The sequence below is a fragment of the Ranitomeya variabilis genome, chromosome 7 (genome assembly GCF_051348905.1).
Source record: "Ranitomeya variabilis isolate aRanVar5 chromosome 7, aRanVar5.hap1, whole genome shotgun sequence".
In the NCBI taxonomy this organism is placed as follows: domain Eukaryota; kingdom Metazoa; phylum Chordata; class Amphibia; order Anura; family Dendrobatidae; genus Ranitomeya; species Ranitomeya variabilis.
Window position 1 is genome coordinate 67120454 of NC_135238.1, and position 27462 is coordinate 67147915.

General features: G+C 43.7%; 1 protein-coding gene across 2 annotated transcripts in view; it reads left to right on the forward strand.

Moving 5' to 3' along the window:
- USP7 (ubiquitin specific peptidase 7) overlaps window positions 1–27462 on the forward strand; it is a 76670-nt gene that overhangs the window by 22648 nt on the left and 26560 nt on the right. For both annotated transcript variants that reach the window (XM_077275222.1, XM_077275221.1), the window contains exons 2-11: window positions 6623–6727; window positions 12448–12646; window positions 14184–14322; window positions 15534–15622; window positions 16153–16261; window positions 21359–21489; window positions 21852–21906; window positions 22410–22490; window positions 22572–22662; window positions 25419–25501. In XM_077275222.1, coding sequence (XP_077131337.1) covers window positions 6623–6727; window positions 12448–12646; window positions 14184–14322; window positions 15534–15622; window positions 16153–16261; window positions 21359–21489; window positions 21852–21906; window positions 22410–22490; window positions 22572–22662; window positions 25419–25501 — 1082 coding nt within the window. The remainder of the gene's footprint in view (window positions 1–6622; window positions 6728–12447; window positions 12647–14183; window positions 14323–15533; window positions 15623–16152; window positions 16262–21358; window positions 21490–21851; window positions 21907–22409; window positions 22491–22571; window positions 22663–25418; window positions 25502–27462) is intronic.

Sequence of the window (27462 nt, forward strand, 5' to 3'; positions counted from 1 at the left end):
GGTCCTACACCTAAATAGCGGTCTTCTCTTCCCCCAATTTCTTGTAAACTTTCACTATTACTTCCTTAATGTGATAGGCCTAAACTGTTGGCAATAAACCTTTGGTGGCGCCTGTCTCCTAAGTCAACCGGATCTCTAATTCTGGCAATGAGGGATCACTTGGTTGTCATTATTTTTTTTTTTATTTTTTTTTTTAACGCCTATAGCTTTTGAACCTACGGTAGTCTAATGTTCACATTTGTGGTGGTTTTGTTTTGTTTTTTTTTCTTCCCTTGACCGAGTGATCCAGAATAAAAGCGGAGACTTGCTGATAATAGGCCGAGTGTCAAATCAAACTTGCCAATACGAGTCCATGGTTTCTTGAAGAAAAAAAACCTGTGCTGTTTAATAAAACTGGAGGCTTGGAAGCCCTCCATCATTATCTTACCCCCCCCCCCCAAGAAAAAACTGATAGTGCATGTTAACCCCTTAATGACAGCCAATACGTCTTTTAACTGACCTGAGATATAAGAGACTAGCCTCCCCATACAGGTGACAATCCAGCAGCTGTCGGCTGTCCACTGTAGCTGCCAACTTGCCGCATCAGCCACGATCAGTGTTGTCACCGTCCATATCTATTTAACCCCTTAGATGCTGCTGTCAATAGTGACTACATCATTATAAATGGTTAACAGAGTGTGGGGGCTTCCTCTTTATCCCAATTGGTGCCCTCAGATCATGATTGTGTGATGGCAATTCACAACCAAATAGCGGCCTTAGAGTCTGACAGCTATAATAATCTGTTGAGACGTTAACGGCATTTAGGTGGTAAAAATACAGATTTTCATTTCTATCATGCCACTTTGCATTAATTCCTGAAAATCACCTGAAGGGTTAATAAACTATCTGACTGCAGTTTTCAATGTGTCAGGGGGAACCGTTTTTAAAATGGTATAACTTTTGGGGGGTTCCCAATATATAGGACCCCTAAAGGCACTTCAAACCTGGCTAGGTCCCTAAAAAAATAAATGTTGTAAATTTCCTTGAAAAAATGAAAAATTACTGCTGCATTTTTAAACCTCCTAAAATGCTAGCAAAATAAAATAACATTTTACAAATGATGCTGATGTAAAGCCGACATGAGGGAAATGTTGTTTATTAATGTTTTGCTGTGGTATGACTATCTGGATTAAAGGGATAATCATTCAAAGTTTGAAAATGGCTAATTTTTTTACATTTTTCTCATATTTCTGATATTTTAACCTAAATTTACCATTATTGTAAAGTATAATGTGTCACAAAAAAACAGTCTGTAAATCACTGGGATCCTTTGAAGCGTTCCAGAGTTATTACCATATAAAGCGACACTGGTCAGATTTAAAAAATTTGGCTCCGTCACTAAGGGGTTAAATACTGACACTCTGACCAAATACTAATGAAAAAATACTGATGAAACCTGGACGTGTTTTTTTATTTTTGTGTATGAGACAAATCTTTATAAAAGGAAATGTAACTCACAAAATGTAACTCAGGTGTTTTATTGTGGCTATTTGGTTACAACTAGTCTTTCGTCATGTCACCCTTAGGCCATGTTCACACTTTGCGGTTTTTACCGCGGATCCGTGGCGATTTTGATGCTGCGGGTCCTCAGCAGTTTCCATTGTGTTTACATTAACATGTAAACCCTATGGAAACCGCAGTGCACCTGCTGCGGGAAAAACCGCGCAGAAACGCAGCGGTTTACAACCCGCAGCATGTCACTTCTTTGTGCAGAATCGCGGCGATTCTGCACCCATAGGAATGCTTTGAACCGCTTACTTCCCGCATGGGGCTGTGCCCACGTTGCGTGAAGTAAGCGGATAATGTGCGGGTGGTACCCGGGGTGGAGGAGAGGACTCTCCTCCAGGCCCTGGGAACCATATTTGGGGTAAAAAAAAGAATTAAAATAAAAAATCATGTTATACTCACCTCTCAGCGCTGCACGCGGCCGGCCAGTCAGAGTTGCTGTGCGAACAGGACCTGCGGTGACGTCGCGGTCACATGACCGTGACGTCACGAAGGGTCCTTCTCGCACATCATCTTTGGAACCGGAGCGCCGGGTGCAGCGCCGAGGAGATCGAGACGTCAGAGGGTGAGTATATAAACTTTTTTTTTTTTATTTTAACATTACTAGTGATGCTGCATATTGCTGCATATGCAGCATCAATAGTATAGGCGGAAACCCGCAGCGGAAACCGCGGAACAAACCGCGATAAATCTGCAGGGATAACCGCAGCGGTTTTGCCCTGCAGATTTATCAAATCCGCTGCGGGAGAACCCGCAGAGGTCACCCGCAAAGTGTGAACATGGCCTTACATTACCCTTACTGGCAACTAAGCCAGTTTTGCTATTAACACCGCTTTTGATCATCTCCCCCTTTGTGTGCAGTTTTAAGAAGTGAAATCCTGCGCAGATTTTATATGTAAAGTTTTTTTTTTTTGGTTTTTTTTTTTGCTGGTGCTATACTATATTACTATGCTAATATGCAGTATACTAGACTCCTACACTAATACAGTATGTCTGGGGGCTTCTGCACTCTGCCCTGACGGACATAACTGCGGAATAGGAGACTTGGGCATGTTGCGTATGAATAGACGGGCAGCAGTGTGAGATCGCAGTCTTGTGAGGCCGTAGATAAGGTTCTGTGTTAATGATTGCATGGCTAGGAGCCAACATGGCGTAGATTTACTAGATCGGTAGTTGTAAGTCCTAGCACCCCCTGTATACGGAGTCTATCATGCTAATGTACATCAGGCACCTATTTGTGAGTGGCAGGAAGGACAGGACGTGATGCTACTGTCACAGAAGTAATCGCTACACTCGTTCCATTTCGGCTGGACCCCAGCAGCCGGTTCTCACTTCAGTGTTATGTGCCGGAGCTATTTTTTTTATTTTTTTTTTGTCGCGTTCATCTGTAAACTTTGTCTCCAGAAACATCCCACTTAGATGATTGATACTGATTTAGGGAACAGCCTTCCTAGACGCTCAGTGTTGGATCTAACATTTTGGCTTAGCACTGATTTTTGTGAAAGGGTTGTCTGGTGCCACTGACTCGGGCAGTGGGAGGTTAGCAGCGCTCACAGCAATGCATGCACCAGCCGCAGGTTTCTAGCGTTGTATTCACCTGTCCTGTTCTGGAGGAGGCTGGAATATGACATCTACTGCTATGACTGCAGGCTAAAATGCGGAGTCACCCCAGAAATGGATGGGTAACAACATTCTATAAAAGGTAATATACCTGCCAAACTAGATCCCTAATGGTGTGCTCTGTAGCTCCTCTTTTGTGACTGATGTAAGCGGAGTCTGCAGATTGCTGCAGCAATAGAAGGGCTGTGATCACTTCTCTGGACATTGCCTCAGCTACAGCTAGAGGATGAGGCCATGGTGGAACCTAAAGAACCCACTAATGGCTTTCTCCATGATTTGCCAGTATGAGCTGTCATGTTTGGTACTTGTCAGCTATATGCATTTTTGCAATCACGTTTGTGTCCAAATTACAAAACGATATAACTTTGTAAAATAACTTGGCTATAAATAATGGGAATAGAGCTCATAAGGTTCCTGACAGCAAACCCGACCTATGTAGTCTAAACTAAACCTGCAATCCTCACTCGTTACCTAGAATAGAAATGGAGCAAGACTGCATGCTTTACAGGGACAATAAGCAAACTTTGTAAAAAAAAAAAACCTGTGTTGGCCTTTCTATATCTCTGTAGGAGTATGGCTGGAGTTGTGAGATATAACCTACATCATGACTGCTCCTCAAGACCTCACCCAAGGAATCTGTAGAACCCATCTATGAAACAGTAGAGCTAATTTCAGGGAGAACCCACTTAAGGGGAATCCGTCAGAAGGATTTTGTTCCCCCTAAACTATTATATGCCCATGTAGCTCTTTCAAAGACAAGTCCAGCAATATTTTTACATGGCCAGACCGTTATTACCTTACTGAGAAATCAGTGTTTGATTTGATATGCAAATAAGGCTGAAGGGCTATGGTAGATCTGAAGCCTATCACTACAGCTCTATTCAGTGCTGCCTCCTCTCCTCCTGTATGACTGATGACTCTATGATAGCATAGAGGCTCAGTTAAGCAGGAGGAGGCAGGGAATGGAGCTGGAGTGACAGAGGCTTCAGAACTACCATAGCTCTTCAGCCTCATTTGTATATCAATTCAAGCACTGATTTCTCAGTAATGGAGTATCGGACTGGCCATGTAAAGGTATTGCTGGACTCGTCTTTGAAAGATGTACATGCACATAAAAATAGTCTGGAGGATGAAATCCTGATGACAGATTTTGTTTTGGTCTGGTGCTCAAATGCTTAGTTATAGGGGTTTTTGGTCATAACAAGGTATCGCCTATTCATGGGATAAATATTCTCCATTGTTCCTGAAGACTTGAGTGACAATACGCATGAGCGACGGCCAGCCAATCAGAGTGGGGAGCATGGGAACCTCTATTATCACATAGCAGAATACACTTTAACCCCTTCACCCCCGGCTCTTTTTTTGTTTTTTTGTTTTTCGCTCCCCTCCTTCCCAGAGCCATAATTTTTTATTTATTTTCCTTCAATGTGGCAGCTTATTTTTTGCAGGACGAGTTGTACTTTTGAATGACACCATTGGTTTTAGCATGTTGCGTAACAGAAAATGGGGAAAAAATTCCAAGTGCGATGAAATTGCAAAAAAATAGTGCAATCCAACACTTGTTTTTTGTTTGCCTTTTTTGCTAGGTTCACTAAATGCTAACACTGACCTGCCATTATGATTCTCCAGGTTATTATGAGTTCATTGACACCAAAGATGTCTAGGTTCTCTTTTATCTAAGTGGTAAAAAAAATTGCAAAGTTTGCTAAAAAAAAACACTAAAAAAAAAAACTTGCGCAATTTTCCGATACCCGTAGCGTCTCCATTTTTCGTGATCTGGGGTCAGGAGAGGGTTTATTTTTTGCGTGCTGACGTTTTTAATAACATTTTGGTGCAGATACGTTCTTTTGATCGCCCATTATTGCTTTTTAATGCAATGCCACGGCGACCAAAAAAACGTAATTTGGTTGTTTTTAATTTTTTTCTCGCTACGCCATTTAGCGATCAGGTTAATCCTTTTTTTTTTTTTATTGACAGATCGGGCAATTCTGAACGTGGTGATACCAAATATGTGTAGGTTAGATTTTTTTTTTTTTTTTTTTGTAATTGTTTTATTTTGATTGGGGCGAAAGGGGGTGATTTGAACTTTAATATGCTTTTGGCATGCTTCAGTAGCCTCCATGGGAGACTAGAAGCATGCACTGCTCAATCGCCTCTGCTACATAGAGGTGATGCACAGATCACCTCTGTGCAGCAGAATTACAGGCTTGCTATGAGCGCCGACCACAGGGTGGCGCTCACAGCAATCTGCAATCAACAACCATAGAGGTCTCAAGGAGACCTCTGGTTGTGATGGCAACACACCGATGACCCCAGATCACGTGACAGTGGTCAGCGATGTTTGTCAGTTGGACAGCGGCATTTAGTTAATGGGCGCAGGCGGATCGCGATTCCGCTCAAGCCCATTGCGGACACATGTCAGCTGTTGAAAACAGCTGGTATGTCGCGGCTTTGAGGTGGGCTCACCTCTCCCGTCAGATGGCAGAAAGGGGTTAAACATGTCGTTGTCAGTCATTAATAGACAGCACATTTAATTAATACATCTTTAGTAAACTTCTGTGGCTTGTTAGACTCCTGTTCATGTGTGATCTCCACTTGGCTGCCAGTCTGCCGCTTTCTAACTCTTTACTAGTTTGGGTATAAGGATTACAGGGATATTGTCATTGTGACCGTCATAGAGTAATAATATGGATACCAGGATGTGTTGGCTCTGGCCAGATTCTGGGGTAGTTCTTTTGTGAGCGTCAGTCAGGAGGACAGCTAATTGCTGAGGCCCTCAGCAGCCTACAGACCAAACCGGGAGATGCTACCAGTTGTGTGCAGCTGCCATCGACCTGGGCGGTCAGCTTGGCCTTTGTGTAGGCCCAGTTACCGTATGGGGAATGCATTAATCTGCTATAAATGGTGGTTTCTTGTGTCTCCTGCTTGTAAAGATACATGGTAACAAGGCGATTGCTGTTTTTAGGATTTAGAATGGTGTTATATGTATATAATTTCTCTGGTAGCTATATGGACACATTCAGGGTTAGGTTAGAATTTAGCATCTAATGCAAATGAATGAAGTATTTTCTAACTTCTTTTCACCTTGTGCTCATTTTCTTAGTTTCTGCAGCAGAACTCTCTGTACTGTTATGTTGGCGCTATTTGTGAAAACTATTTTACAGTTAAATGTTTATGAAAAATGACCTTTCCTTAGGAGCAGCACTATAATTGACTCCCAAACGCCCACCGTCCACCCACTGTAACCAGTCAGGCTGCATTTACAGGCCGGCGTCTCCCAGTCTGTGTATGAGCTGCAATAGCACAAAAGAGGCCGCTAGTGCCAGTCTGACCGATCGGGAAACATGTCTGTGTGAATACGGCCTAAATCCCAGATTACCCATCACCAGCAGCAGTGTATAGCATCTCTGTGTGGAGGAAAAATACTTGATCAAAATCTCCTTTTTTTTTTCTTTAGCTGGAGATGCTGATGACCCTCCAAGAATCACACCGAATCCTGTAATAAATGGCAATGTTGCTATGGCAGACGGCCACAATAACACAGAAGAAGACATGGAAGACGGTAAGTTATGCACATGGTGCAAGAATATTGTTTCTGGCATACCCCTTTCCCTGTGATACAAGTAGTGATGGGCTCGTTCACACTGTTTTCTCCGTCTGAGTGCCGTCCGTGAAGAGAGAAAACAGCACTCGGACCAATGTTGTTAGATGGCACAGTGCAAATGAGCGGTTTTCCCCCACTTACCGAATGTGTGTTAAAAAAATGGCAGAATATTAGTCTATGGGCACGTGGAAAAATCAGATACCGTAAAGGAAAGCATCAGTTTTATGGATATATTGCAATTCTGTAACATCAGAAAGTATGAATGGCCCTGTAAATGATTAATAGCTGCTGCTGTAAAAAAAAAAAAAAATGGATTGTATATGGACAAGTGAGGGAACAAAATCGTCCCACTTTTATGAATGAAACTGAATGTGATAGATAATATATATTACACACGCGCCTGTAAACCTACCCAATGGGTAAAGAACACGTATACTGACTAATTGCAGAGAGTTCAGGAATGTCTGATTTTAGTCTTTAAAATACTTTTCTGTTTCTGGTCTTATGACGTTCCACATTATATTGAATATGCAAATTGCCTCTTCTGAGAAAGAGGACTTAACTCTATAGCGCCACCTGTTGGCAGTAGCGATCCTACAAGTCACAATCAACCCTCTAACGAGTCGTGCAATATGACTTAGGATAAAAGCCAAATCAGTATCTCAATTCGCAGACACGGTGTTTCGGGCTGTTGGCCCTCGTCAGTGCGAAGCATGAGAACTGATTTGGCTAGGTGAGAGGCTCTGGACTGGGGTCTAAGGGGTATCGTTTCTCCTTATGGAGAGTGACATACCGGCTCTGGCTTGTCAAGGTAAGGAGGCTTATTCGCCGTACAATGCTTCTCTAGGAAATTAAATATGCAAATTGCCTCGTCTGAGAAAAAGAGGACTTAACTCTATAGCGCCACCTGTTGGAAGCAGCGATCCTACAAGTCACAATCAACTGACGAGGGCCAACAGCCCGAAACACCGTGTCTGCGAATTGAGATACTGATTTGGCTTTTATCCTAAGTCATATTGCACGACTCGTTAGAGGGTTGATTGTGACTTGTAGGATCGCTGCTTTCAACAGGTGGCGCTATAGAGTTAAGTCCTCTTTTTCTCAGAAGAGGCAATTTGCATATTTAATTTCCCAGAGGAGCATTGCACGGCAAATAAGCCTCCTTACCTTGACAAGCCAGAGATGGCAGGTCACTCTCCATAAGGAGAAACGATACCCCTTAGACCACATTATATTGCTAATATATGCTTCAACCCCTTTCTGCCAGCAGACGGAATAGTACGTCAGCTGGCAGTATCTCCCGCTTTGAACAGCTGACTGTACCCGCAATGGGCGCAAGCGGAATCGCGATCTGCCTGCATCCATTAACTAGTTAAATGCCGCTGTCAAACTCTGACTGCGGCATTTAACAAGCGCACGTGACCGGAAGCCCTCGCATCGCTGACCACTGTCACGTGATCGGGGGTCATCGGTGCGTTCCCATCACACATGAACTCATCAAGAAGAAGTTGTCTTAACGATCCAGACTCATTCTGTTACATTTGTGGTGAATACACACTGCCAAAACATAGAAGAAACATAACAGACTTCGTAAAAAAAAGTGTATTTTGCCTATTTTGGGGTTATGCTTGGGGACCAAGACAAGTTTTGGGCACCACACATAGTGTGCAAAGCATGTATCGAATTATTACGAAAATGGAGCAAAGGACAAAGAAAAAGCTTCAAATTTGGTGTTCCAATGGTGTGGAGAGAGCCAAAAAATCATCATGATGACTGTTATTTATGGTAAACACAGGTACAGGCACATCTTCACAATGAGGGACAGGCCTTCTTGCAGATTCCATGTTACTCCCATTTTCGTTTCTTATGCTTATTGAATCCTTGCACTTGCACTGCACAGAAATAACAGTCATCATGATGATTTTTTGGCTCTCTCCACACCATTGGAACACCAAATTTGAAGCTTTTTCTTTGTCCTTTGCTCCATTTTCGTAATAATTCGATACATGCTTTGCACACTATGTGTGGTGCCCAAAACTTGTCTTGGTCCCCAAGCATAACCCCAAAATAGGCAAAATACACTTTTTTTACGAAGTCTGTTATGTTTCTTCTATGTTTTGGCAGTGTGTATTCACCACAAATATAACAGAATGAGTCTGGATCGTTAAGACAACTTCTTCTTGATGAGTTCATGCTTTTCACTGGAAAACAGACAACAACATAAAGTTAGTGCAAAAATCAAGCTATGAACAAACTTTTAGAACACTAATTAACACAAAACTATATTGAGAACTGCTCAGTTCAAGTACTAATCCAAAGAAATTAATGAGATGATGCGTCGCATTTACCAACAAGTGCTATAAATAAGATACCAAAAATGTCAAAAACTTGAGCCAATCTGGCAAAACTGATAGTATATTCAGAATCAGCACCCCAAAAATACCCCAAATTCATTAAAATATTTTGGACACCAGAAAATTTTTTTTTTTTGTTGACCTGTGTTATCGTACAAAATCTCACTTTGTGCAATTGTACTTGGAAGAATCAAAGCGGTTTTAAAGACAAAGGGTAGTTCCATCATATTGGTGTAGATTTTTTCTTTATTCATTGACCTTGTGATTTAATTGATGATAAAAATAATCATGATTTTCTTGTACATCTTTAAGGCACCCGAGAAATGAACTACAATGTCCGTAAAGTCATGGTGCACTTTTGACCAGTCACTGGAAAGCAACCAAAAACAATAGAAATGTTAAATCTGCTCCAAATAAAAACTCCCCCAGTTTCATTACTGTCGCCTTATTATACATCAGGCCACACCACAGGTTCACTTTTTTAGGGGTTTGCATGAGGTCACAGACCTGGCAGTGTATTAGGCTGCTTTCACACCGATGTGCCGACGCATGTTGTGAAAGTGATGCCCGACGTGGGCAGCGGAGGCAGTCTTACGACGCTTCCGCTGCCCCATTGTAAGGTCCGGGGAGGAGGGGGCGGAGTTTCGGCCGCGCATGCGCAGTCGAAAATGGCGGACACGACGCGCAAAAAAAGTTACATGTAACTTTTTTTGTGCCGACGGTCCGCCAAAACACAACGCAACCGTCGCACGACGGTTGCGACGTGTGGCCATACGTCGCAATGCGTCGCTAATGTTAGTCTATGGGGAAAAAACGCATCCTGCAGACAACTTTGCAGGATGCGTTTTTTCTCCTAAACAACGCATTGCGACGTACAGCCAACAACGCTAGTGTGAAAGTAGCCTTAATCAGAGTTCAGTTTATCAGGGGTTAATCTGGGGGGGCTCAGCAACAGCTTAAATGAGTTTGTGTTATACATCTCCCAGCAGAATTTGCTTGTTATTTCTGCAGACCCTCACCACCACCCCTCTGTGTTCAATGGCTAGCCCCATATCCCTGCGTTATCAAGCTAATCGAACTAGAATTCACTTTTGTTTCTGTGCAATCTGCTCCTGTGCAGTACTCAGCCTGATAATCCTTTGCCATATGCATCAGCAAAGCAGCATTTGCAGTTTTATATCACTGAGCTGTCAACAGCAGGCAATAAACACTACTCCGCTCTGCCTAGTAATTAGAAACTCAGTTAAGGAGTGCATGAGAGTTCAGCTCTGAGAAAAACCAGCTGATAATGATGTACACCTACACATTCTTCTATACTGATGTACATGGCAAAAGACAATCAACGATGCAGGGAACAGTACATGTGTAGAGTATATGCTACAATACACTCGGTGCTGAAGGCAGAGCTACAGTGGCTTGAAAAAGTATTCACCCCTCTTGGCATTTTTTGTGTTGTGCTACCTCATAATCTGGAATTTTCACTTTTTTTTTTTGAGGGTTGTCATTAGTTCATGTAGAGAACATTTTGAAGCCAAGCACAAAACAAAATAACTGTAAACTTCTGTGCATAACTAATCACCCCACCTTAAAGTCAGTACTTTGTAGAGCCTCCTTTTGCTGCAATTACTGCAAGTCGCTTTGGATAAGTCTCCATGAGCTTTCCACATCTTGTCACTGGGTTTTTTGCCCATTCCTCAAGGCAAAACTGCTCCAGCTCCTTTTTCCTCCGATGAACAGCTATTTTCATGTCTAACCACAGATTCTCAGTTTCATTAAGGTCTGGGCTTTGACTAGACAACTCCTAAACATTTACTTGTTTCCCCTTAAACCACTTGTGTTGCTTTAGCAGTATGTTTTTGGGTCATTGTCTTGTTGGAAGATGAACCTCTGTCTCTGTTTCAAATCGCTGACAGACTGAAAGAGGTTTTGATCAAGAATATCCCTGTATTTTGCACCATCCATCTTCCCCTCGACTTGGACCATTTTTCTAATCCCTTCTGCTGAAAAACACCCCCACAGTATGATGCTGCCACCACCATGTCTCACTGTGGGGATGGTGTTCTTGGGATGATGAGCTGTGTTGGTTTGGCACCAGACACAGCGTTTACTTTGGCCAAAAAGTTTAAATTATGGTCCCATCTGACCACATCACCTTCCACCATACATTTGGGGAGTCTCCCACATGCATTTTGGCAAGCTCAAATCGGGCCTTACAATTTTTTTGTTTAAGTAAAGACTTTTTCTGCCCAATCGCCAAGAAATAAAAACACCTCTATGGAGTGTACGGCTTATTGTGGTTGTCTGGACAGATACACCAGTCTCTGCTTGGGAACTCTGCAGTTCCTTCAGGGTTACCTTTTGGTCTCTGTGCTGCCTCCCTGATTAATGCTCTCCTTGCCCAGGCTTGAGAGTTTTGGTGACTGGCCCTCTCTTGGCAGGTTTGTTGTGGTGCCATGTTCTTTCCATGTGATATTGGATTTGATGGTGCTCCGGGGGATCATCAGAGGTTGGGATATTTTTTATAACCCAACCCCAACTTGTTCTTCTCAGCAACTTTGTCCCTGACTTGTTAAGAGATCTCCTTGGTATTCATGGTGTTTGGTTAGTGGTGCCTCTTGCTTATTTTCCTTGCAGCCTATGTGGCCTTTGAGAAAAGGTAAAGTGTATGTACTGACAGACCATGTGACACTTTAGATTGCACACAGGAGGGCTTCCTGTCACTAAGCATGTGACTTATGAAGGGAATAGCTTGCACCAGAAATTGTTAGCAAAAGGGTGAATACATAAGCACACTTTAATTTTTAGTTATTTGGTCCTATAAATTTAATTTGACTATTTTTCTCACTTCACTGACTTAACTATTTAGTGCTGTTGCAGTGGATTACAAAAATATTTAAACACAGGTTGTAATGTAACAATAGGTAAAAGCCAGGGGTGATGAATACTTTTGCAAGCCATTGTATGTTCCCAGTCCCTCAGCCTCTTGTGGTAGCAATTGACCAGGAGGACTGGAACCACAGCAAGGCAGTTCCGACTGCAGGATAACTCGAGCGTGGAGGGACATGCTTTGGGGAGTGATATTCGCAAAACAGGACCTTACCGGGATTTGGGGAATAACCCTTTAATGCCAAAAATGTTTGGTTTTACAAGGTTAAGACTGTCCAATCCATAACTGTCAAGTTGCATTAGAGAGCTTGGTTGCGTGCAGCTGTGACGCCATTTCCCATACGGACGTTGGTGGTCTTGGGAATGCCGGGGTAAAATGTGCGATGTCCTACAGATACGCCGTTTTGAAGAAAACATTAAATTGCTGTTTGCTTTCAGATACCAGTTGGCGGTCAGAAGCGACCTTCCAGTTCACTGTGGAGCGCTTTAGTCGGCTTAGTGAATCCGTACTGAGCCCTCCGTGCTTTGTGCGAAATCTTCCCTGGAAAATTATGGTGATGCCACGATTTTACCCTGATCGGCCACATCAGAAAAGTGTGGGATTCTTCCTTCAGTGCAACGCAGAATCTGACTCCACGTAAGACCATTTTATTTATGCAATTTCTTAAAAGATTTGGTAATACTGAACTTTAAATTAGAACTGCAAAAATCTGAAGGAAAAGGCTGAAGATGTATAGCACCAACTTACGTTAGTGCTGTTCGGAAATTGCAGGTTGCTGTGACGCTGCCCACTTACCGTAACTATATACAGCTCTGGCAAAAATGAAGAGACCACGGCAAATTGTTCAGTTTGTCTGATTTTTCTCTTTATAGGTATATTTCACTCCACTTCATACATATTTATACTGGTTTTGCAAATAAAAATATGCTCCCATAATTTCAGATTTAGACAGCCATTTTCACATATTTTTATAGCAAGTACACTTTTCTCATCAGGTCTAGCATTTATTTAGGATTTACTTATTAGTGCGGGAGTATCTGCCTGAGATTACTTGTGATACAGGTTACCCCAGGCCCCCATACACATTAGATGGCTGTGGGCTGAGCGAGCCGACAGCTCTCCTGACTCCTCCACGCACGAGAGCCCTCGCTCTGCAGACCATCTCCTGACTCCACACACGAGAGCCTTCGCTCTGCAGACCATCTCCTGACTCCTCCACGCACGAGAGCCCTCGCTCTGCAGACCATCTCCTGACTCCTCCACGCACGAGAGCCCTCGCTCTGCAGACCATCTCCTGACTCCTCTACGCACGAGAGCCCTCGCTCTGCAGACCATCTCCTGACTCCTCCACGCACGAGAGCCTTCGCTCTGCAGACCATCTCCTGACTCCTCCACGCACGAGAGCCCTCGCTCTGCAGACCATCTCCTGACTCCTCCACGCACGAGAGCCCTCGCTCTGCAGACCATCTCCTGACTCCTCCACGCACGAGAGCCCTCGCTCTGCAGACCATCTCCTGACTCCTCCACGCACGAGAGCCCTCGCTCTGCAGACCATCTCCTGACTCCTCCACGCACGAGAGCCCTCGCTCTGCAGACCATCTCCTGACTCCACGCATGAGAGCCCTCGCTCTGCAGACCATCTCCTGACTCCTCCACGCGCGAGAGCCCTCGCTCTGCAGACCATCTCCTGACTCCACGCACGAGAGCCCTCGCTCTGCAGACCATCTCCTGACTCCACGCACGAGAGCCCTCGCTCTGCAGACCATCTCCTGACTCCTCCACGCACGAGAGCCCTCGCTCTGCAGACCATCTCCTGAGAGAATGAAGGAATCACCCAACAGCCCAGATCCTCCTTTCCTCCAGTGTCATCGGGAGTCAGGGGGCCCCATACACATAAGACTATTAGCGGAAATCTCTCCGCTTCATTTACTATCATTCCTGTGAATAACTGATCAGTGCATGGATTGTTTCCTCCCACACTCCAAAGACATATTGATAGGGAATTTAGATTGTGAGCCCCAATGGGGACAGTGATGTCTGTAAAGTGCTGTGGAATAAGATGGCGCTGTATAAATAAGCAGAATAGATTAAATATGAATTTGGATGCAGTAGTTAGGACTTTCTTTCCTCCTTTGGGTTTTCTAGATGTAAAAGGTGCTGTTTTCTCTGGCAGGTCATGGTCCTGCCACGCACAGGCAGTACTTAAGATAATCAACTACAAGGACGATGAGAAATCGTTTAGCAGACGCATTAGTCACTTGTTTTTTCACAAGGAGAATGATTGGGGATTCTCCAACTTCATGGCGTGGAGTGTAAGTAGCATCTTTCATGTAGTTTGTGACATTTGATTAAATGCACAGTGAATAATGTTGACGCCATAAACTTTGTGTCCTTGATACAATAACGAGATGCGTTTTAATGAAAGTGTTGTATAGCGATCCACTCGAGGCATACATGACAATGATATGCTGTGCACGGTTCCTCCATCTCCACCTAGTCCGGTGTCCTCCTCCCATCGTATAATTAATGGGTGTTGTGCAGCGACGCACTCCTCACCCAGCTACAGAAGGATTTCTCAGCTCCCGTTTATGTTCACACGGCGCTTATTTACCTTGGTGAAACCCCTGCGTGTACGAGGCTGACCCTCGGAGTCTTGCAGTGTGAACTACCTGGGTCTGTAGATGGGTTAATCCCTTTCAATGGCGGCAACATAAATGGCGGCACTGTCCTCAGTTTCCAGGTGGAAATCGGCTTTAATAAGTGACATCTGACTTGGAAAACTGAACCATAATAATCTGTGGATCTCCCTATTGAAACAACACACACCAGCTTGTATCAGAGCATGTGCTAAAATCAGTGTGGAAATGGAGATCACTGGAGGTTTTTTAATCCCGCTGTGCTATTTTCTCCCAGAAGTCCTGGTTACATGGCACGATGGTCGATAAATGACCACCAATCGCCCTTCTGACCGGGCTGCTGTAGGACCTTGGTGTCCCCAGCAGCAAAATTCTATGAATACGATTGTTCCCTGCGTAAAGAAAATTGTTATTGCAGCACAACTCCTATCCACATATAACCATGTGCTGCTGACAATCATTTCTAAGCCGGCTGATAAAATAAATCATCGCACCCAACAAGTGTTACTCATTCGCTGGCTGCTTGCGATTGTGTGTAGTTGTGTGCTGCTGATCGGAGAATGGGCGCTCCTAAGAACTGTCGGAATCGCACGTGCCATATTTGTTACGCCAACAGATCTGTGCCAATCCCCCCCCCCCTCTCATTGTCGCCAGATTTTGTTTGACCACTTGCTGCTGTTTTAGTTTATTTCATATTTTGCAGATGAAGCCGTTTCTTAACGTAAATGCCTTGTCAGGTGCACGGTTTTATTTATGTACTTAGAGATAATCAAATGTTGGTATATGTGGCCTTGCTTTGTGGGTGTTGCGTATGGGTATAACTTAAACCTCGTATATAGATGGGCGCGATGCCGATTGTGAATTTTGACTTGTCATTTCTTTCACAGGAAGTTACAGATCCAGATAAAGGTTTCATAGAGGATGATAAAGTGACTTTCGAAGTCTATGTGCAAGCAGATGCTCCTCACGGTGTAGCGTAAGTATTGACCTACACCTCATTTTCAAAGGGTTATCTGGGATTTTTTTACTTTAAACTGCTCTTAGTACTGACAGGCATTTAGTTGCTACTTGCATGCCCAAAGCCGATCTCTGCCAGCTCCGATTGGTTACCGACTGCTCCTGCTGGCATTTCTGCGGCTGATGTCCCATCGATAGAGCAGCTCCATCTCTTCCGTTCTGCTCTGTTGACTGGGAGAGATTGCCGATGTCATGCTGATTTACAGCTGGCTCCCCGCTATCTGCGAAAGCCAGAAGAGCTGCTCTGTTGACGTGAAGCCGCAGAACTGACGGAGCTGTCTGTGATCTCTCTCAGCCATGCAGAGCAGACAAGTAGTTATCAACTACCTGCCTGCTAGTTCTTAGGCCCATAATTAAAATATGAAGTAGTCCTGGATAACCCCTTCAACATAGCCTCACAATATGTATACAAGTGCGTTTTTGTTGTATTTCTTTACCTTTGTCTCCTTTCTAAATGATTCCTCCTCTTCCTCCGTTACTTCCCTATAGCTGGGATTCCAAGAAGCACACAGGTTATGTCGGACTGAAGAATCAGGGAGCCACGTGCTACATGAACAGTTTGTTGCAAACATTGTTCTTTACAAACCAACTTCGACGGGTATGTGATGTTTTGGCTTTTTTTGCCCCTTTTTTTTTACCTTTTACATATGTAAATTTGCATTAATTTACCATTATTTACTGTATCTATCTACCATTTTTCTGGTGGAACGTTTTTATTTTGTCCTATGAAAGTTTTATGTTCAACAGATAATAATTTTGTAGATTTCTTTGTCGTGTAGATGGGTAACTTGTTTTTTAGGGCTGATAAAATATAGTATATCTAGTTCTGTCCTTATCCCATCTAAGATGGTAAGGATTGCCATAAAAAGTTAAGACCCCTTCTGTGGCGTGTCTTTTTTTTTTTTTTTTTAATACATGTATTCTGGTATTTACATTTTTTTTGCAACTGGCTTTCATAAATAAAAATTGCACTTTGCCGTCTATAGCCTCTATGTTGCATTGTCTGTTATCTCAACTTTTTATGTGGTGTGTAGTCATATATGAGCACAGAAGAGTTCAGAAAAAAGATAAGTAATAAATTCCTCATCTGTGCTAGCTCGCTGGCAAATTCCAAGTTAACTTACCGTATATACTCGAGTATAAGCCGACCCCCCTAATTTTGCAACAAAAAACTGGGAAAACTTATTGACTCGAGTATAAGCCTCGGGTGGAAAATGCAGCAGCTACTGGTAAATGTCAAAAATAAAAATAGATACCAATAAAAGTAAAATTGAGACATCAGTAGGTTAAGTGTTTTTGAATATCCATATTGAATCAGGAGCCGCATATAATGCTCCATGCAGTTCTTTATGGCCCCCATAGATGCCCCATATAATACTCCATGCAGTTCTTTATGGCCCCATAGATGCCCCATATAATACTCCATGCAGTTATGGCCCCATAGATGTCCCATATAATGCTCCATGCAGTTATGGCCCCATAGATGCTCCATGCAGTTATGGCCCCATATAATGCTCCATGCAGTTATGGCCCCATATAATGCTCCATGCAGTTCTTTATGGCCCCATAGATGCCCCATATAATACTCCATGCAGTTATGGCCCCATATAATGCTCCATGCAGTTCTTTATGGCCCCATAGATGCTCCATACAGCATTGTGCCACATGTTATGCTGCTGCAAGAAAAAAAAAAAACATACTCTCCTCTCGTCGCTGCCCGCTGCTCCTCAGCGCCCGTCTCTCCGCATTGACTGTTCAGGCAGAGGGCGGCGCGCACACGAATACGTCATCGCGCCCTCTGACCTGCACAGTCAGTGCAAGAGGACGAGAAGACAGAGCGGCGCCCGGCGGATGGAACGCGGACAGGTGAATATGAAATACTCACCTGCTGCCGGCGCTCCTGACGCTGTCCCTGCCTGTGCCATGGTACCGCAGCTTCTTCCTGTAGTGAGCGATCACCGGTACCGCTCATTACAGTAATGAATATGCGGCTCCAACCCTATGGGAGTGCAGTCCATATTCATTACTTTAATGAGCGGTACCACGTGACCGCTGAATAGAGGAAGAGCTGCAGCGCGGGAGACCATGGGACAGGCTGGGACAGCGTTGGAGCGCCAGGAGCAGGTGAGTATGTGACCGTCCTCTCTCCCCCTCACCTGCCGACCACGACTCGAGTATAAGCCCAGGGGGGCACTTTCAGCCCCAAAATTTGGGCTGAAAATCTTGGCTTATACTCGAGGATATACGGTATTCTACAGCCAGCAATGTGCAGGTAAATGACATTCTTAACCCCTTCACGACATGCGCCGTACATGTACAGCGCGTGTCGTGTCCCTCCCTTTGATGTGAGCTCCAGCGCTGAGCCCACATCTTTCCCGGCACATGTCAGTTGTTCTGAACAGCTGACATGTGCCCCTAACAGCCGCGGGTGGAATCGCAATCCACCAGCAGCTGTTAATTGCTGCTGTCAAACTGACAGTGGCATTTAATGTGATCGCGCTGGAATTGCGTCACAAATCCCACCCATCGGCACCCGTGTCACATGTCCCGGGGTCCTCAGGAGACCCCTGTGGTTGTCATTGCCGGATTGCTATGAGCGCCACACTGTGGTTGGCACTCATGGCAGGTGAGCATTTCTGCTACATAGAGGCGATCTGATCATCGCCTGTGTGTAGCAGAGCCGATCAGACAACTGCAGCTTGTAGTCTCCATAGAGACTATTGAAACATGTAAAAAAATAAAATAAAATACACATTTTAAATATTAAAAAAATCAAGTTAATATCGTCCCATTCAAAATAACAGGATAAAAAAATACACATAAAACATTTGATATCACCGCGTTCAAAATCACCCAATCTCCCAATCTATCAAGCTATAAAAAGAATTAAACAGATCGATAAACGGCGTAGCAAAAAAAAAAAAAGTGAAAACGCCAGAATTATGTTGGTTTTTTTTTGGTGGCTGCAACATTATAATAAAATGCAATAACTGGCAATCAAAGTATCGTATACACACCAAAATGGTATAATTAAAAACGTCAGCTCAGCGCGCAAAAAACAATCCCTCACCCAACATCACGCAAAATGGAGATGCTACAGGTATCGGAAAATGATGCTTTTTTTTTTTTTACTAACTATTTTTTCACCATTTAAATAAAAAAAAAAACTATACATGTTTGGTATCTACGAACTCTAAATGACCAAGAGAATCATGTTGGCAGGTCATTTTTCACCATTGGAAAAAAAAAAAAAGTGCAATTCCACAACTGTTTTGCATATTTTTTTTACAATTTTACCACATATGGATTTTATTTCTCAGTTTTTGAGTACACAATATGGTAAAACCAATAGTGTCGTTCAAAAGTACAACTCATCCTGCAAAAAAACAGCCCTCACATGGCCATGTTGATGGAAAAATAGAAAAGTTATGGTTCTGGGAAGGAGGGGAGCGAAAAACAAACGCAAAAATGAAAAAGGGCTGCAGCGTGAAGGGGTTAAAAAAAAATTGCAAACATAATTTTTAGCCCAAAATACATGCAGTTTTAAGAGGAAAAAAAAAACTTAAATTCACTAAAAAGGTCACATACTGCCTCATCACTAGCTGAATATACACATCTATGACTGTATTTGTGACTGCACACATAATTTACTTTATTTTAGAAATCGCCTATACGGACTCGACAAAAAAGATAATTACTTCCTAGAATAGATTTTCCAAGGATTGTAAATGTGTTGGTGTACTAATATGAAGGGTCCCTGGTAATATTAGTCAACATTAGGGGAGGGAAATTAATTTTCCCTAAGTGCCACATGAGAGATCGTGACTATTGTGGTGGCTGAACCAATAGGCTAAAAAAAAAATTCTGCTCAATATTTTATATTAATTGTATGGCTTAACCCCTTCATGACCTTGGGATTTTTCGTTTTTCCGTGTTCGTTTTTCACTCCCCTCCTTCCCAGAGCCATAACTTTTTTATTTTTCCGTCAATTTGGCCATGTGAGGGCTTATTTTTTGCGGGACGAGTTGTACTTTTGAACGACATCATTGGTTTTAGCATGTCATGTACTAGAAAACGGGAAAAAAATTAATTCCAAGTGCGGTGAAATTGCAAAAAAAGTGCAATCCCACACTTGTTTTTTGCTTGGCTTTTTTGCTAGGTTCAATAAATGCTAAAACTGACCTGCCATTATGATTCTCTAGGTCATTACGAGTTCATAGACACCTAACATGACTAGGTTATTTTTTACCTAAGTGGTGAAAAAAAATTCCAAACTTTGCTAAAAAAAAAAAAAAAATGCGCCATTTTCCGATACCCGTAGCGTCTCCATTTTTTTACATGATCTGGGGTCGGTTGAGGGCTTATTTTTAGCGTGCCGAGCTGGCGTTTTTAATGATACCATTTCGGCGCAGATGCGTTCTTTTGATCGCCCGTTATTGCATTTTAATGCAATGTCGCGGCGACCAAAAAAACGTAATTCTGGCGTTTCAAAGTTTTTTTCCCGCTACGCTGTTTAGCGATCAGGTTAATGCTTTTTTTTTTATTGATCGGGCGATTCTGAACGTGACGATACCAAATATGTGTAGATTTGATTTTTTTTATTGATTTATTTTGAATGGGGTGAAAGGGGGGTGATTTGAACTTTTATATTTTTTTATTTTTTTTTCACTTTTTTTTTTTTAACTTTTGCCATGCTTCAATAGCCTCCATAGGAGGCTAGAAGCTGGCACAACCCGATCGCCTCTGCTACATAGCAGCGATCTCATGTTCGCTGCTATGTAGCAGAATTGCAGGTGTGCTGTGAGCGCCGACCACAGGGTGGCGCTCACAGCTGCCGGGGATCTGTAACCATAGAGGTCTCAAGGACCTCTATAGTTACAATGCAGAAGCATCGCTGACCCCCGATCATGTGACGGGGGTTGGTGATGACGTCATTTCCGGCCGCCCGGCCAGATGCGGTATTTAAATGCCGCTGTCTGCGTTTGACAGCGGCATTTAACTAGTTAATAGCGGCGGGTGAATTGCGATTTCACCCGCCGCTATTGCGGGTACATGTCAGCTGTTCAAAACAGCTGACATGTCCCGGCTTTGATGCGGGCTCACCGCGGAGCCCTGCATCAAAGCAGGGGAGCTGACCTCGGACGTACTATCCCGTCTGAGGTCAGTAAGGGGTTTATATTGAGCAGAATTAAGTATGCTGATATCCCCCTTTATACCGTATGAGTCCGCACATATCCTCTCATGTACAGTATGTGCCCCACGTAGCCTCTGCTATACGCCATGTTTCCCGCATAGCCTCTGATGAATGGCATGTCCCCCACGTCGCCTTAGATGTATGGCATGTACCCGTGTAGCCTCATATATATAAATATCCTATACGCTCTCCTATGCGCTGGCTCTACGCAGTACACAGCTGATGTGATGAAATGACGTCATTGCGACGACGGGCTCACACATTGATTGGAGGATGATGCTGGCGGCTCCTCCACCAATGTATTCACTGCTGTCTGCATTCTGAGGATTCTCAGAGGGGCAGTTAGACGTGGGAAAAATAGCATAAGGGTACTAGAGAGAAACATTCTGTTGGACTTGGTCTGTAATAATATCTACTAATAATAAGCATACATGTACTGTGCTTTGTGAAAAGAATGTGATACTTGGGAATAACTTAATGGTTTTGCTTGTTGTTTTCCAGGCTGTGTATATGATGCCCACCGAAGGGGACGACTCCTCCAAGAGCGTCCCTTTAGCGTTACAGAGGGTGTTCTATGAATTACAACACAGCGACAAACCTGTAGGAACTAAAAAGTTAACAAAATCCTTTGGGTAAGCTATCAGTAAACCAGTTTAGGCTATAATATAAAGCCCACATCTGAAAGCAGCTGGCTGACGTGAATGATGTATTATGTGCTCTGAACCTTGGTTCAAAACCTGTAGCACAAAAATTACTGAATATCATCTTTCCATCCAGGATATACTCCTGATGTTCAGGCAGCACGTTCTTCCATGTAGCATGATCTGTGTTGTACCGAGCCAACCTCCTGAGATTGAGCAGAGGAAACCAGTTTGGAATGTTCTCTTCCGTGTTTTCTGCTATTATTTGTCTGCTATTATTTTTACATTACACCTTCCACTATAATCTAAATGATTTAATGCTCTTTAATTACATTTTTGTTTTTGCTCATTAGGTGGGAGACTCTAGACAGCTTCATGCAACATGATGTCCAAGAATTATGTAGAGTGGTAAGTTGTCCTGATCCTTGCGTGTTGCCACAGAGGCCTCCTGACCTTGTGAGGATGTTTGCACTCACCGGGTTTTTAACCAATATTCATAGGGTCCCTGCACCAGCATATAAATAAATGTCAAAGCGGTCCTCAATTAAAGGTGTACTTTGGGCAAATCTGATATTGTTATACCCAGTGCAGTGTCCATGGGTTTGATGGATGCCACCGGGATTGGAGATCACCAAAATTGGGATTCTGTTGTACACCAATCCTCACGGGTAGGATCCATGGCAGATGTCATTGCTAAAGACCTCTGTGTTGGGTGAAGATCTAAATGACACAATGCTGGATCACATATAAGTCACCGTTCGAGCAGGATCTTTCTCCTCTACCACTTTCAGTGCCGGGGTTCCTGTTCTTACTGTTGGGCCACTGTCCTAACCCTTTTGAGTGATCCTTCATGGCAGCATATGGCAGATCAGTTCATCGCAGTCATACTTTATTTTTTTTCTGTCTTGCAGTTATTGGACAATGTGGAAAACAAGATGAAAGGAACATGTGTAGAAGGGACTATTCCAAAGTTATTCAGAGGAAAGATGGTGGTACGTGTCTGATGTGATTGACGAGAGCGTGAAAGGTCATCAGTGTCGAGGTGCTAAGACTCTTGTTTGCTTCTGTTTCAGTCCTACATCCAGTGTAAGCATGTAGACTACCGTTCCGAACGGATAGAAGACTACTATGATATTCAACTAAGTATAAAAGGAAAGAAAAACAGTGAGTACCAAGGAGAAATAAATATAAATGCAATATAGATAAACTGGTTTCCGTGCCTTAGAAATGTAGATGGATTGTATTAATGTTTGCTCTTATGTATTCAGTGTGTAATGGAGCCAGTCAGTAACTCGGGCAGTAAGAAGTAAGATGTATTATATACCTTATACAAAAAAAGACTTTTAATTTTTGATTCTGAAATTACCATCCAAAGGAGAAATCCTGTGTTTAGACATAATCTCCAAGTTTTGGGTAACCCGGCTCGCACAAAGTATGAGTTCAGACACATTTATATACACATGTCTCCACTGGGAGACTGCATTATTAAAAAAAAAAATAAATAAATAAATCATTTTTTTTTTTCCATCAATTCATTATGCTTATGTATAATTTCCGAATTTGTCTGTAATATTTGTATGGCACGGTTACCTCCTTAAAGGCCTATTTCTTCAAATTGCCTTCCTCCAGAGGTTCACGGTCATGCCTTTGGTCTTTGTTGATAGACTTGAGCCGTAAAATCACATATGCAACACGTATAACCACTGCAGTCAGTCGCTGGCTCAGCAGTTCTGTCAAAGTGATTGGCTGCAACAGTTAAAACACTGTTCAATTGGTGGAGAAAGGTTGAACTTGATGGACCTAGGTCTTTTTTCAAGCTATGTAACTTCACTGCTGCAACTGTTCAAATACCGAAGCAGTGGTGGAGAGGTATTTTTGGACCTGGGAAGGGTGAGGGAAAAGCTTTGTATTTTAAAGGTCTACAAGCCTATGTACTACTAACTTTTGAAACTTGACAGCCCGTTTTTAATCCTGTATGTATTGGGGTGCACCCACACCAGGGCTTAATATCTGCAGGGCTGTCGGTAAGCCAAACCTCTGACTCCTTAATTTTCATGACACCGACTCCACCAAAATGGGCTCCGACTCCAAATCCACAGCCCTGACTATCGGAGGCCCCTAGGTCTGCCATAGGTGCAAGTTACGGAGGCATGGCAATAATGGCTTCAGACCTTAAGGGAATCTGTCACTGGTTTATGCTGACAGTCCCGGACTCCAGTGATGGGTCCCTTTCATTAGCGCAGTAGCTTTTCTCCAGCTCTGTACCTTGTGCACAGTGTAGGTAATAGGCGGTCTGTGAGCAGCGAGGGGCAGCTTATTGTTATTGAGAGGATGCAATCCCCGGCTTCTGTTATAGCCATTATACAGTGATTTTGTGAGAACTACTGCTCTAACAGAAGGGGAGCGTCTACCCTTGGTCTCGGTATACTGGCCTTCCGGGATGGTTTTTTTACACTCACATGCGATTAATTCAAGAGTCAAACGTTTGACTTTGTAATCGAGGGACACAGGAAACGGCGGCTCAGGGGTAGAATTAGAGTTGGTAAGTTTCATGGTGTTTAAATCGGACCAGAATGCCCAGACTGTCCGGCGGCTCCCCCGACCCGTGTCACCGCTCCATAGAAACATATGAAGCTGTCACGCTCCCAGTCCTTGCATTGCGGATCTGATATCGGTCTTATTTATACGGCTGTTTTCTGCGCCTTAAGCTGTAGCCAGCCATGTGGACTGCTCCGTGTATGCATGTCTTCCTGCTTTTCATTAATTAGCCAGTTGCCTCATTTCTAGGAGCTGCTTTAGTGTTGTTGTTGCTGAGCCTCGGTCCTAGTCCATGATCTAACACCAGATGCCAGTACGGGCTCCATTGTGAATGTGCTGGCCGGTGCTGCGGCTCTGCAGGGGTAACACTGGCCATTGCTGCCAGTGCAGTAAACCATCCGTGTGCTCTCTGGATTTGTATCTTGTTTGACTAGTGTTGTTAAAGGAGAAAGCAAGGCGCTGTGTCCTAAGGACGGGCATATTCCCAGATGACCTTCAGAAAAGCTTCTTGTCACAGTTGGGCAGCTTCCAGTTTGATGCATCAGCTGGTCTTTGCTATTGACTTCACATTGCGGTTCTCCGATTTGGAATGTCTTGTGGTGGAACGCCAAGAAATCCCCAGCTGTACAGCAGTCATGGCGATGTGCACCCCGAGTGTCTGAAAGAGAACCTTTCACCAAATGTTTCATGTTGCGGTGAACACAGGACGCTGTCCTAAATGTTACTTGGTGGGAATGAGTTCTGATTCCTGTGTAAAGTGAATCTGTCACAAAATTTCACAGTAAAAACTGTACAATGTCATTTAGACCAGTTAGATGTGGTGATGCTGGGGACATATTTTTAGACTACAAGTCTGAATGGCTTTAGAGTCCTGATAGTAGTACAGGGAGCAGCAATGGAGGAGAGAGCTCGTACATCAAAGTGTATTCTGTCTCCACTCCTCACTGACAGCTGCAGTTGTTACTGAGCAGTGTGAGATCTCAGCAGGAAGTAGGGGCGCTGAGGAGCGGTTAGTCACGATTAGTGGGCGGCAGAGATTGAAAACTCAGACTGGTAGTATAAATTTAAACTCAAAGTAAGTACACCGGCCTCATCTAAAAGATCTAATTTATAGTTTATGCAGTTTATATTGTGAAAGATGGTGACAGCTTCGCTTGTTTCCCTCCATTACAATCCCGTGTCATCGGACATGGAGAGACGCAGTTGTACATTGTGTGGAATAGTAGCCAATTTAACCATACGATGCACAGCAAGTTGGGTTTCTCTACTGCTAATGTCTGCTCAGGCTGGAAAGTAATGTTGAAGAAAAAAATGTAAGTTCCTATCCCTCTGTAAAAGATGTTTTGCTTACCGGTATGTTTTTGTTTCCTCCCCTCCCCCAGTCTTTGAATCCTTTATTGACTATGTTGCGGTGGAGCAGCTGGATGGTGATAACAAGTATGATGCTGGGGAGCATGGCTTACAGGTGAGCGCTTATCTATCCTAATGTGTGCGACATGGGAAGGGCCTTTATATGGCCGGCAATTTTCCCTTTGATCCAACTAGTTGTAGCTGCTGTACATAAGTGGGCAGAAAATGACATGTAGATAACCGGTGTCTGCCCTGGAGACGAGTTACATCCATGTCTCCCTCCCAGGACAGATAGCATGCATACCAGCGGAAGAAAATGTCTCACCGTCAAACAATCCTGTCATCGGCATTCACGACTTTATATCAAGTTATAAAAGGAAGTTGCAGATATACTTTATACGCTGCTCAGCAGCTTTCATGGAGTCGTGTAACCAGCTGATCAGACTCGCCGCGGCCGACATGGGAGATGTCTCATACACTGTGTAGAGGTCATGGGCAGCTGTTACCTTTTGAAATCCCTTTAAATCTTTTATACGTGATCTCCTATCTCTTGGATAGGGGATAAGTTCACGATTACTTTTCAGAGCCCCTCTTCTCAGGTTATTTGGATAAAACCCCTGTTGCTAACATTGTCGTTTATTGAAAACATTTTGGCGCAGTGTTAGAATCCACCCAAACATCTTTCTGTGCACACTTTTTTTTTTTTTTTTTTAAAGTTTTGCTTATCCTATGGATAGTTTCACACAGCATTTTTTTGCATGAAAAATATTCTGCAAAATAAAAACAATGGCATATTTCACCTCTTTGATGCATCCCTTGCTACAAAAAATAACCGAAAAGCTGAAGTCCCCTCTGATCAGTGACTCTCTCCTCTCTAAAAGCCCCTCTGCCTTCCTCTAAAAGTAGATTGTCATTATTTATTTCAGCACCTCTTCATCTATATATATAATTGTCTAAGGGGTACTTCCGTCTTTCTGTCTGCAACTTCTGTCACGGAAATCCCGCGTCGCTAATTGGTCTCGCCAGCTGCCTGTCATGGCTGCCGCGACCAATCAGCAACGGGCATAGTCCGATTAGTCCCTCCCCCTACTCCCCTGCAGTCAGTGCCCGGCGCCCGCTCCATACTCCCTGCAGTCAGTGCCCGGTGCCCGCTCCATACTCCTGTCCACTCACCGCTCACACAGGGTTAATGCCAGCGGTAACGTACCGCGCTATGCCACGGGTAACGTTACCGCTGCTATTAACCCTGTGTGTCCCCAACTTTTTACCATTGACGCTGCCTATGCAGCGTCAATAGTAAAAAAAATCTAATGTTAAAAATAAAAAAACAAAAAACCTGCTATACTCACCCTCCGTAGTCCGACGATGCGCTCGCGCCGGCCGCCATCTTCCGTTACCAGAGATGCTTTGCGAAATTACCCAGAAGACTTAGCGGTCTCACGAGACCGCTAAGTCATCTGGGTAATTTCGCAATGCATCCTGTGAATGGAAGATGGCAGCAGCCGCGTGCATAGGGACAGCTTCGCTGGATCCCGGCGGGTGAGTATATAACTATTTTTTGTTTTAATTATCTTTTTTTAACACAGATATGTGCCCACACTGCTATATACTACGTGGGCAGTGTTATATAGCGCGTGGGCTGCGTTATATACAGCGTGACTGCTATATACTATTTGGCCAGTGTTATATACCACGTGGGCTGCGTTGTATACCGCGTGGGCTGTGCTATATGCTACGTGACCTGTGTTATATACCGCGTGGGCGGTGTTATATACCGCATGGGCTGCTATATACTACGTGGGCAGTGTTATGTACCGCGTGGGCAGTGTTATGTACCGCGTGGGCAGTGTTATGTACCGCGTGGGCAGTGTTATGTACCGCGTGGGCAGTGTTATGTACCGCGTGGGCAGTGTTATGTACCGCGTGGGCAGTGTTATGTACCGCGTGGGCAGTGTTATGTACCGCGTGGGCAGTGTTATGTACCGCGTGGGCAGTGTTATGTACCGCGTGGGCAGTGTTATGTACCGCGTGGGCAGTGTTATGTACCGCGTGGGCAGTGTTATGTACCGCGTGGGC